The sequence below is a fragment of the Bos indicus x Bos taurus genome, chromosome 22 (genome assembly GCF_003369695.1).
Source record: "Bos indicus x Bos taurus breed Angus x Brahman F1 hybrid chromosome 22, Bos_hybrid_MaternalHap_v2.0, whole genome shotgun sequence".
Lineage (NCBI taxonomy): Eukaryota > Metazoa > Chordata > Mammalia > Artiodactyla > Bovidae > Bos > Bos indicus x Bos taurus.
In genome coordinates, this window is record NC_040097.1 from 8,729,183 (window position 1) to 8,742,378 (window position 13,196).

The 13,196-nt window shown below is 40.1% G+C and overlaps 1 protein-coding gene across 2 annotated transcripts in view; it reads right to left on the reverse strand.

Moving 5' to 3' along the window:
- Window positions 1-13,196, reverse strand: part of SMARCC1 (SWI/SNF related, matrix associated, actin dependent regulator of chromatin subfamily c member 1) — a 125,545-nt gene that overhangs the window by 26,803 nt on the left and 85,546 nt on the right. For both annotated transcript variants that reach the window (XM_027523283.1, XM_027523282.1), the window contains exons 22-25: window positions 10,961-11,016; window positions 8,793-8,907; window positions 7,983-8,137; window positions 2,538-2,672 (exon numbers count right to left, since the gene is read on the reverse strand). In XM_027523283.1, the coding sequence (XP_027379084.1) occupies window positions 2,538-2,672; window positions 7,983-8,137; window positions 8,793-8,907; window positions 10,961-11,016 (461 nt within the window). The remainder of the gene's footprint in view (window positions 1-2,537; window positions 2,673-7,982; window positions 8,138-8,792; window positions 8,908-10,960; window positions 11,017-13,196) is intronic.

Sequence of the window (13,196 nt, forward strand, 5' to 3'; positions counted from 1 at the left end):
TCAGTCACTTGCTCTAAGAAGGGAAGCCACTTCATGAGGAACACTATGGAGAAGCCCATGCAGTAAGGGACCAAAGTCTCCTGCCCACAGCCTCGTGAACAAGCTTGGAGGTTGTGTCCACCAGCCCCAGCTGAGCCTTACGAAGATGGCAACATTATCAGAGACGCTGAGCCTGAGGCACTCAGAAAAGCTGCTCTCAGATTCGTAACCCCTAAGAAGTGTGTGAGGTACTGTTTTCAGTCACTGCTTTGGGGTAATTTTTTTACACAGCAGTAACTAATACAGATATGTTACTGATATTCAGTGCCTAGGGCTAGGGACTGTCTTACACAATAAACTGTCCTGCCCCAAATGTTGATTTACAAAAGACAGGTTGATCACCAAAGGATTTGAGAAGAGCAATCTTGTGTGGTGAAAAAGATTCAGCAGAATGTTTATCCATGTTTTTGGTTGTGCTTTTTTATTCAGACTATTTTGTAAAATGTTTTATGAGCTCTATTAGAATTTAACATTAAAAAAAAGATTCAAATAAGAAAAACACAGAGCAGTTAATTTGAGATAAATAACTATTAAAACTCCAGAGCACAAGGAAAATTTGGAAGGGCTAAGAACCATCACACACTACCCCCAGATGTCTGAGAATCCGTGGAGAGAACCAAGGAGGGACTGAGGGCTCTGCCATTCCAGGGGACACAGTCTTCCACTAGGGGGGTTTAAGAGTGATGCATCCACAGGCTCACCCTCTGAAGATAAAGTGTTTTATTTTTAAAGCTGAGAAAAGAGCCCCATGACAATCTAGACATAATTGTATTAAGTACCCACACAGGGTCATGCTAATCTTCCAGGCTAACATATTAGTTCTGCTTCATGAATGGCAGCATGGCATCCAGGTGCCAGGGGGAACTACACAATCATCATGTGAATTCTGTATGTGTCGATAATCCATTCTATAGAAATAGCTCCCTGTTGTTCCAAATACCCTACAAGAGGCTATCAAATGACAAAAGGGCAGCTTCTTAGGGTAAGATAAACACAACCACTCATTCTTCAACGTTCCAGCTCACCTCTTGGATATTTTCTCTAACATCCTCTCCACATCTTCCAGGTTATGTTCCCATAGGAACTGAACACACAATACTGTCACCTGGTCTCTGTCTTCCCTGTTAAATTAACGTCAAGTCCCCAAAGTTAAACTTTCTTTTCTACTTTTCCAGCTTCTGACACATGCATTTATTCAACAGACACTTACACAAGCACCCATGATGTGCCAGTGGTGTGTGAACAAAGACACTCTAAAGAGTATATACTCTGGTAAGAGAGTCGCGTGCATGAACTAGCATTTACGATACAGGAAGTGCTCTGTTAGGCTGCCACAGCAGCAGAGACGGAGGACACATCACCCACAGGTGCAGGAGGTTGGCAAAGAGCAGGAAAAACACCTTGCTGGTGGAAAAGCAGGTGCACACAGGTGGAAGAGAACACAGCCATGAAGGAAGCCTGCATCTGGCGTGCGGCGGCATGGCTGGTGCTCAGAGCCGCAGATGGGACAGGGTGGCCACAGCTCCTGGGACAGGAGAGGGAAGGGGACGTGAGAGATACTCACACAGCTATGGGACCGGGGATATGAGAGTACAGGGTGTGGATAGGGTAGTTACCGAAGCAGCCTGTTCCTCACGGGGCCAGAATATAAGAGGCAGAACAAGTCCTAGGACAAAATGAAAATGGGCTACTGTGATAGTTACTGAGCTAGTCAACATGAATCTGCCAGAGGACTTGCCTGGACTGACAATAAAGAAAGAGTTAAACAGATGCAAATGGATCCTTAAGATTAAAACTATTCTGGAATGATTTAAGGTTGTCTCATTTACAGAGACCAGCATATGGCATGCTGACAAAGAAATCAAAACAATCCGAAAAATTCCTAACTACTAAATCCTCAAACTTAGCCATTATTTAGAAAAGTCATCAATTCCTTTCCTGGTCAACTCATCCAAAAAAAACTTCTCCAGAGAACTTGATCTCTGTTTCTCAAACAAAAAAAAAAAAGTTCCTTCGGAGCATCAAATGTTCCCCTGCTTCTATGTTTCTTGCTTCTTGTGGCTTCTCTTCTTATTCTTGGCCTTTGCTGTAATTTTTTTAGACCTGTTTGGGGCATATAAAAAATGTACACCCCTGCAAAATGCTGCTTATAACTACTACTCGAGACCTGGTTCTCCATAAAAGAGGGGGAACATAACACACAGGTAATACAGTAAGTATAACATCCGACTACTGAAGAAGGGAGAATCTGATACCTTCAAGTATCTGCAAAGCTAAGAAGTGTAAGAAGCTGAGGCTTAGATAATTATTTTTAGACTTCCTTTAATTTACCATCACTGACTGATAATCCTTTTGAAAGGCAAAGCAAATACAGAAAAAGTTAAATGATAGAGATGGAGACCAACAAATTAGGTTACCGTATTTTCTTTAGTTTGTGTTTTATAAAAAGTGATCCAAGTTAACTGTCAAAAAACCACTATAAAATTCCCAATACTTACAGCTTCTTTCTCTCTGTCCATGATAGTTTCTAGTTCTTCAAAATGTCGAAGTTTAATCTCCAGTTTCTTCATTTGTGTCTCAACCAGAAGAGCTACCAGAGACTTGATCTTCCTCTCTTCCACGGCAGCCAGGTGCTAAGGGCAAGAAATCATTTGAGGTATTCAGGTAAATATTTGCTTAGAAAACAGTAAGACAATGCTGAAATTGCTACTGAAAGTGGGAATTATGTAATTAAGAATGGTGCCCTAGATGCCCTCTTTGTGAGTTTCTAGCATTTATTTCAATTTAACAACTATCCATGCCTCAATTTCTAGTACTTAACAGATATAAATCAACCCTTTTTAAGGATTAAAAGGCAACTTCTACCATGAAAATCTACTCTCTTCAAAGAGCCCACCAGGGAAGGGAGAATGAATCAGGGCCTTGATGGGCAAACAGAAGGACACAATGGCCCACAGGGCACTTCCCCATCTGCCACTGAGCCTGCCTCCAACCCTCACTCTGTAACTCTGCCCTTCCCTGCTCAGGAACTGTCCAGGGGCAGGCAAGCAGTGGTCTCCCTCAGCGCCCAACATACAGATGCACAGCCCCTAGTGAGGGTCTACTGGGAACAGGGAGGAAAGAAGGTGAACAATACTTCACCCCTAGTTTGAAGATACACAGGAAGACATTCTGGAAGAATGTATCACTCACTCCCTGCAACAGGACTGATGAGTCCTATTCTCGTTTTCTGTCAACTCAGCAGCACCCAGAGGAAAATGCCACATCACTCAGAGAAGATGAGGATCACCCAGAGAGGACGAGGATGCCATACTTAGCCAATGTCCTGACTATGTGCAAAGGGTCAATCCCACCTTCTCCACACACCATCCAAGAGCTTACACACTCCCAACTACACACCCCCAACACTATTTTCCACTATTTTATCAGCTGAATTTGTGTGCTTATCTTGCTTCTACACAAGGTTTTGAGAATTAACACAGGGTGGCTGTCTTACTGATCTGTATTTCTTATAAAATCTAGAAGGAGTAAACATGCACAAGGAGTTTAATATAGTTTTGGGGACCTAAAGAGAACACCGATTAAATAAGAGCCTTATTTTTCATTCTTTTATAGTTGATAAAGAAAAATAGTTTTATACTTTTGGAGACTTATCTGCAAGAAGATTCAGAAGTGTAGGCGAAGGATTTTATGAAAGAATCTATAGCTTTTAATGGTCATGTTTGCCTCCTTAAACTACATTAAGCTGCATCAATCATACCAAAAGTTAAAATAAAGATTACATGATTCTAAGTCTGCTATCACTGACAGTATTATAATTCTGTACTTCTGATATAAAATTCAATATGCAAGGAGGTATAAAATAAAAAGTGACTTTCCTTCTCATTTGTGTCTCACCCTTCACAAGAGACTAATGTTACCAGTTTCTAGTTTTGTTTTGCTTTTTGAAATGAGAATGGGAATCCTAGAACTCTGCTGGCTTCTGCGGAAAATGTTTTACCTTTTTGAGAGTAATACAGGAACTTAGGGAAAATGAAAGTGAAAGTCGCTCAGTTGTGTCCAACTCTTTGCGACCCATGGACTACGGTCCATAGAATTCTCCAGGCCAGAATACTGGAGTGGGTAGCCTTTCCCTTCTCCATGGGATCTTCCCAACCCAGGGATAGAACCCAGGTTTCCTACATTGCAGGCGGATTCTTTACCAGCTGAGCTGCAAGGGAAGCCGGGGAACTTAGGGATATCCCCACTCATTAGCAAATAAATACAGCAAAATACTTCCTCTCAAAACTGAAGATCACAAGTTATTAAACAAAAAGGGATTATTACCATGTAAGAAAATAAACATTTAAAAAAAGATCCACAGCAATGAACTTTGGAGATTTAAGATCAAAAGACTGAAAATTCTAAAAATTTTCAGACAGACCAAAAAGAAAAAAGGTTACAAACAAAAATTCAGATTATGTTAGACTTCTCAAAAGGAAAACTAGGTTTTTGAAAACAAAGGTAAAAATACCTTCCAAATTTTGATAGATAATAAAGTTCAGTCTAGAATTTCAAGTACAACTTAATTAGATGCAAAATAAAGACAAATTTCCAAAATCAAGGACTCAAAATCCTACACACGCTATTCAAGAATGTGTTCTGGTTAACTTCATGTAAAATGAGAAAAAGATACAATTTTCCTATCTCGAGAGAGAATTTCAGGCATAAGGGAGCAAGTTATGAAGTATTTCTGAGGGATAAGAAAAAAAAATCTTCCTGATGTCCTAAAACTAACACCCACTTACCATGAAGACAAATCTCCTTTTTAAAGCAGGTGGGTATGGCGTAGTAGTAGAAAAGAAACCTGAAGGAAATGTCTGCTGCTGCTGCTGCTAAGTCGCTTCAGTCGTGGCCGACTCTGTGCGACCCCAGAGACGGTAGCCCACCAGGCTCCGTCGTCCCTGGGATTCTCCAGGCAAGAACACTGGAGTGGGTTGCCACTGCCTTCTCCAATGCATGAAAGTGAAAAGGGAAAGTGAAGTTGCTCAGTCGTGTCTGACTCTTAGCGACCCCATGGACTGCAGCCCACCAGGCTCCTCCATACATGGGATTCTCTGGGCAAGAGTACTGGAGTGGGGTGCCATTGCCTTCTCCAAAGTAAATGTCAATGTGGTCTTAAAAAAAAAAAAAAAAGTGATTTCTGCTATCTTATGAGAACTGAATCCTACTGCTACTGATAAAGGAGGACATACTCTATTTTCTGGAGTTTCTAAGTTTATCCAGCAGTAGTTCTGGATGGTTTCTTCCAGCTAAACCCAGATGGAAGGCATGGATGGCACTAAGCCAACAGTGCTTTCTCACACCCACACACCACTCTTCAGGTGAGTTAGTCCACAGCTTGTCAGTAGGTGGGATGAAAAAGCCGATCTCTCTACCCAAAAGCTCCTCATCTGGCAAGGATGGGGAAAGCCAGAAAGCATGCCCACTCTATATGTTTCGGAGCTAGATCTAGAACCTCTAATTACCACTCCATGTCAGAGTGTGACAAACAATTAAAATGTATCAACGAAAACTCTTAATAACAAAGCTGTTTATAGACTCAGAAGAACAAAAACGAGAATAACAGAAAACTTGGATAGGCCAGATAAGTTGTACTAATTACAGTAATTTAAGTAAATTCCTTACTCCTTAATTACCATGTAGCACAAAAATGATTATGTGTGCTGTGAAATGCATCAGATCCAGCTGTAAGTGGCACGGAACAATTCGTGCACCAAGTCATGTAGTGTGAACATCTGTAACACTTTCACAAGTCAGTGGAAGACACAGGTATTCCAAGAATGAAGACCCAAGTTCCAAGTCTATTAGAAATAAAGAGTGAATGATTGATGAGGGAGTGGAAATTCAGTGACCTGGACAGAAAATGTTCTTTGGACACTCTTCTAAACATTGTACGGACTATCCAAGGGCCACAGTAATTGACCCGTAAGAGCAGTTCCTCTGTAATGAAGGAATCGAACAGCAGTGGCAAGGTGGTCAGTGGTACAAACGTTTGTGCCCAAAGCACAAAAAGACCTTTGAGACTTTTTATGGTCATCTACCACTTTAATTCCTTCTTTGGCAACTTACAATGAAGCACACACAGTAGTACAGAGAGGAGAAATAATGGGAAGAGCCAGTGAGACTTCAGGACAGATGGGCGAGAAATGACACCTGAGAACTGAGAAGGGTCCCGTTCAGGGAAGATCCCCAAATTCCCTCAGGGGTTCGAGTCTGAAGAGACAAGAGAGGTTAATTTAAGAGAGTACCATGATCATATTGGTATTTTTAAAGGCTTTTCTGCATATGATTTCTTTCATAAGAAGTAACTTGTTAGGCGGCAAGCAGCATCTACTTCTGGAGGGAAGCAGTCACTGGAAGGGATATGAAAAGGCTAATGCTGAGCAGGTAAGGTTATATATACAGCTTGACATGGGTGCTGTTTATGAGCCTATAGGTGGGTTCAGCCTGTGAAAAAATGTACTAGTTGTAGACACATGTATCTACTTGTGTCTAAGTTATACTTCAATGCAAAGGTGACCTGAGTGAAGACTGGGTGGACAGCTGTGTCTTTCAATTCAAAGGCACAAAGGAGGGAAGCCCTCCTGACTTGGCTCCTTTTTAGAGAAAACATGCCCAATTGATGACAGCATGAACAGAAATAACTTGGACAGCTTAGAAACAATGAGATAGCCAGGAATCCAACCTCGCAGAAGATAGACTCAAAAAATGCTTCCAATGAAGGAAGAACAAAACCAAACAAATATGAAACAACCGTCAAATTGCTGTCCCCATCAGTATTCACTAAAACAAGAGTACCTCTCACAAATTCCTAGACATCGGGGGTGGCAGACAAGACAGAATACCTAAAATTAGACTTAAGAACCATGAAGATCAGGACACATCTTTGGAAAAGACTGGCAAGTATGAATATGCAAGACCTTAATCTACTGTGAAATTAACATTCAGCTGGGGTATCTGACTGAACAATTCTGTGACCCCTGAGCAACCCTCCCCAACACCGTCTGCACCTGTATCAAATGGGCAGGCACCCGAACAGTGCTCTTATGGTTTGAACTGGGTCATCAGTGGATCTGTGTGGCATGTTATAAAGTCATGCCACACAGATCAAACACTTGCAGAAACAGTTTACAACAGCTAAATAGTCTGGGGTAATTAAACACCATGAAAAACATCTTTACCAATGGATCAAGAACAGGTCCAGATAAAAATAATTAGCCATGTCCTAATAACCACTGCTTAAAATGTGGTGACCTATAATGAAAGGAGACTACTTTTGAGGGTAAAATAGAAAAGGGGTGAATAGACTTTTTAAACTTCACATATTCATGCCTGGAATGCTTTAAAGTGCTAACTTAACACAAAGCAGGGAAAATAACATTCTCTTTTCTTCTTAAATATGCTGGGAAGCCAATACCATGTTATAAATAGAGAAAACCACCCCCAGAAAAGCTGGCAAATTCAAGAAGAAAAAGAGCTATTTTAGGTTCCTTCTTGTTCCTTCCAGTCTGTAAAAGCAGGGTGAAGTATTTATACAAGGAAACAGATTTTTGTCTTAAAAATTACAAATATTTCAATCTGGTTGAAGTTATTGGAACTACAGTCCAAGACAAGTTCTGCAGGCACATTTGAGAGACTTTAAATTCTGCCTTCAATCACTGCAGTCTTCAGAAGACTGAATGAATGACACAATGAATGACTCGAAAGCAGCCACCATTTAGGCCCAGGTCTATTTCCACCATCCTCCTGCCCATGGAATTCTTAACCTAGAAATGTCATTCAAACAAACAGTCATCCATGAGGTGCAAGGCTCTCTATACTAAATATTCCCAGTAACGTCAAAACAATACAGCCATTCATGGCTTAAGAGAGCACTAGGAAAAGAGCTGTCAGGGGCAAACCTTGGCTTTCGTTGCAGCTGAGGCAAGAGCAGCTGCTGCGGCTGTGGCTACGTTTCCTTCAGAAATTTCATGTTCTACTTTCTTCTTCCCAACATCACTTTCTCTTTCTTTACAAGAATCAGTGAGTTCCTTGTTCTCTTCAGCCTCCTTTTCTTCTGGGGGGAAAAAAATCAGAAAGCTTTACTACCAGTGTGCCTAGTCTGAATAAGCCATCTTACTTCTCACCTCTGCCACATGACGAACTAGAACTGATGTTACAAAGAGATCCCAGTGCCTTTCCCTTCTTAAGGTTTCTGTTGATCCACTCCATGCATGTTAGTTGGCTTCTACTTGAGATGGATTTTCTAAATAGGACACTCTGTCTTCTCTGAGCTCTCTATGTAGTTTCCCTTGCATATAAAGGAAAATTCAGGGGAGCTAAGTCCTAAGACCAAAATGTTTGTTCATCAGTCAATGAGATGCTCTGGGAAATCCTAGGGTCTGGAGGAAATCAGAAGCCGAGAACAGGCACCTCTGGAAGCCTTTCGAGTCAGGCAAGATGGGACATGCCAGCAACGAACTGGAAAGAAAATGCACTGAAGTACTGACTTCAGTCACAGCTGAACAACTTGCTTGTCTCTGTGTCGCTGAAAACAATGTAGTCACCAGCATGTTGATGGTGCCTCAGTGCAAAATAAAACTCAAATTCATATTTACTGTTAAGAAACATGTAGCAAACGAAGGACTATTTCTACACAATTTAACTGCTCACATTTCTCCAGTGCTTTTAGTGTTTTACATAAGAAAATCCAAAGAGTTTCCTCAAATTACCTGATTTGGTATCCTCACTAACTTCACTATCCTGTTCCTTTTCACTGTTTTTTTCATTTTCTCCGTCTTGTGCTTTATCACCTTCATCAGTTTCATTTTCCCCTTTGTTTTCTGCCTGAAAGGGGTACAAAAGAAAAGGATAGAGAGTGAGAAAAAGAAAACAAAAGGTCCTTTTACAAGTGATGTTATCTTAGAATAACAAAAGGTTCCACTATTTTTGGCAACAGGTGGACTAGGTTCAGAGAAGTCTTGCAGAAAAAACCTGGAAAAAAGTCAATAAATTCCGAAAAATACCTCTCACTATCCACAACTCCTGAATGCTCATGAGACTTCATGTTTCTTAAGTACAGTCCCACCCTTTCTGCTATAATGCTGGGGACAGTGTCCAGAAGAGTGTCAGTGTGACTTACTTACTGGTTAAACAAACAAACACATGGTTAGTCATCTGTATGCTTAGTTGCTTAGTCGTGTCTGACTCTCTGTGACCCAGTAGACTGCATGCAGCTCGCCAGGCTCCTCTGTCCTTGGGGACTCTCCAGGCAAGAATACTAGAGTGGGTAATCTTTCCCTTCTCGAGGGGATCTTCCCAATCCAAGGATCGAACCCAGGTCTCCTGCACTGCAGGCAGACTCTACCACCTGGGCCACCAGGGAAAGTACTAAAAGTATTTAAAATGCACAGTACAAGAAGGTCCTACTGTACAGCAGAGAACCATATTCAGTATGCTATAATAAACCATACTAGAAAATAATGTAAAAAATGTATATATAATTATCATTTTGCTGTACAGCAGAAATTAACATAATATTGTAAATCAACTATACTTCAATATATAAAATGAATAAAAATACATAAAATGTACAGTATCAACCAAGAAGCAAAATGAAATGCTGCCAAAATTAAAAGTTGACAAAGCTCTTCAACACAGCCATTTGCAATGGCTCTTAGAAGAGCCACAACAGAGCAATCAGTGATCATTTTCTAAAGACTGAAAACTTCAATTGCTCTATGGCCAGGAGCTGGCATCATTTATTGATTTTGAAATCCTTGGACAAATTATGTAACATCATCTATAAAATGAATAGCACTATCATTGACTTGAGGCTGTTTTAGGAACCTGATAAATTCATAAATGTAAAGTATAAAGCACACTATTTGAGACGCTGTAAGAACAATCATTAATTTTACTATGATTCCCTTCCTCTCCTTATCTATATGCAATGATAAAGCACAAAATATAATTAAGACCTTAAATCCTTGCTTCATTTAAACAGTGACTGACTGATTATTCTGTATCCCCATCTTGAAGAGGCCTGACAATTCTGCTCTGCTTGGCTTACCTCACATTTACAGCCTTTAAGACACAGGGGTCAGGACACAAACACCCTGGGCACCCGGACGCCTTCTGCATACTGGCTGAAGTGTCTCCCCCTCCACTGCTGGCTGGAATATCTGATTCCCCATTCTTCATTTCAAGCCTTATAATTTTACGTGCTCTTTAAAACATACTTCAAATGTCACCTTCTTGTTAAGTTTTCCAAATTTTTTTCTGCTGACAGCTAAGTCTCCTAGAAAATTCCTCAATACTCTCTAATTCTCTTCTGGCGTAAGTACAGAACCCAAACCCTACAATTCAATAGTTTTATGTTTTCAATAGTCTTTTGTATTCACATTCCCCAACTCTGTCTGAAAGAATTACAGAAGCAGAAGCTGCAAGAGTGGATAGATAAATCCTCACTAAAGTGAAAGTCACTCAGTTGTGTCCAACTCTTTGTGATCTCACGGACTATACAGTCCATGGAATTCTCCAGGCTAGAATACTAGAGTGGGTAGCCGTTCCGTTCTCCAGGGGATCATCCCAACCCAGGGATTGAACCCAGGTCTCTCTCATTGCAGGTGAATTCTTTACCAGCTGACCCACCAGGGAAGCCCACCGAGAACCTGAAGAGTAGATAAATCCTCACTAAATAAACAAATGAACAATGTCCTGTATTATGTCTTATGGGAACTGCACCTTAAACCAGGAAAGTGAAAATGGCTGACAGAATCACTTATAGTCCTGAGAGGGACTCAAAAGATCAAAATAAACCCCAACTGTTATTGTGTGAAAGACTGTGCTCTCTATGGCTTTTCTGTCGTGGGAGAACTCAAACAGACTGACATTTTACCTTTTCAGGCTGCTGAGCATCAGTATCTGTTTCCATTTTTTCCTCTTCAGCTCCTTCTACAAACAAAGGAATAAGAACAAATAGTACAATGTGGGGAAAAAGTAAAAACTATTGTAAAGTTCTGAGAGTATCTGAAATACAACTACACATAGTCTAACGGACAAATCTCACAACCAGAAGCTTGACATAAAACCACACATTCTATGATTCTACTAATTTAAAATTCAAAAGCAGATGAAAGCACTCTGTGGTGTTAGAAATCAGGACAGTGGTTCACCAGGAAAGGGGTGGGCTCAAGGGTGGCTTGGGATGCTGGTAATAAACAGTTTTCTTGATCTTGGGGCTGCTTACATGAGTGTGTTTCATGTGTGAAAATGAATTGAACTGCCCACTGTGGGTCTCCATTTTTCTGTACACATAAAAATTAAAAGTTCAAAAACACTTTTTAAGTTAAAGTTGTCTTTGTTACCACAATGCAATGAAATCAGAAGCTTAAAATACACACTTCTCTGTGTTTGGAAATGTAATTTTGAGATTCAGTAAAAATACCACTTATGGGAAAAGGTAAAATATGCCTTTTTATTCTTAGATTAGAAAAGAAATAACGGTTCAAAGTCTATAAGCTGTACATTCTTTATAAAAAAGAAAGAAAGAAAAACAGAATAGAGGAGGTAGGCAGAAAATAACAAGGGCAACAAAAATTAAACATATAAAAAACAAACAAAAATACAACAGTTTAAAATGTAAAATAGATTCAAGGTATCTCTTCTGTGACAGATCAAGAAAAAAGAGGGAAGGCAGAAATCAATATTAAAAATGGAAGAAAGGCCATAAACTATTGATAAAAAAGCAAAGGTCAAAAAGGAAGTGGTAACAACCTACTGAAGAGGTAAAAATATTTACAAATAATATTGACTGGTGAAGGGTTAATATTCAAAATATATAAACAGCTCATACAATTCAATATTTTAAAAAACACAAATAATTCAATAAGAAAATGAGCATTAGACTTGCATAAACACTTTTCCAAAGAAAACAAACAGATGGCCAACAGACACAAGAAAAAGAGGCTCAAAGTTGCAAATCTTCAGAGAAATGAAAGTCAAAATCCTAATGAGGTATCATCTCACACTTGTCAAAATGGCTCTCATCAAAAAGATCACGACTAACACATGCTGGTGAAGATGTGGAGAAGAGAGAATCCCAGTACACAGTCAGTGGGAAGGTAAGTCAGTGCAGTATGGGTTCCTCAAAAAGAACAACAAAAACCACTATTCCAGTCCTGAGTAAATATTTAAGGAAATGAAAACACTAATTCAAAAAAATATTAGCACTCCAATGTTTGGAGCAACCTTATTTACAGTGGCCAAGATATGGATACAATCTAAGTATCCAACAAAGGATGAATGGATAAAGAAGATGTGGAACACACACACACAAATATTTCTTAGCCATAAAAAGAACGAAATTTCATACTGTGGAACAACACGGATGGACTTGGAGGGCATTACATTTAGTGAAATAAATCAGGCAGAGAAAGACAAATATTCTGTTATCACTTATATGAGAAATATAAAAAATAAAACAGAAACAGACTCACAGAATAGTGGTTACCAGTGAGGAGAGGGAAGGAAAGAGTGTCAAGATGGGAAAGGGGATTAAGAGCACAAACTACTATACATATAAAATAAATAAGCAACAAGCAGCACTATTTACAATAGCTAGAACATGGAACTAACCCAGATGTCCAACAAGAGATGAACGGATAAAGAAGCTCTGGTGCATATATACAGTGGAATACTACTCAGCCATAAAAAGGAACACATTTGAGTCACCTAGTTCTAGTGAGGTGGATGAACCTAGACCCTTTTATACAGAGTGAAGTAAGTCACAAAAAGAAAATAAATATTGTATACTGACACATATATATGGGATCTATAAAGATGGTACTGACAAATTTATTTGCAGGGCAGCAATGGAGAAACTCTCCAGTACTCTTTCTTGCCTGGCAAATCCCATGGACGGAGGAGCCTGGTAGGCTGCAGTCCATGGGGTCCCTAGAGTCAGACACGACTGAGCGACTTCACTTTCACTTTTCACTTTCATGCATTGGAGAAGGAAATGGCACCCACTCCAGTGTTCTTGCCCGGAGAATCCCAGGGACGGGAGAGCCTGGTGGGCTGCCATCTATGGGGTCGCACAGAGTCGGACACAACTGAAGTGACTTAGCAGCAGC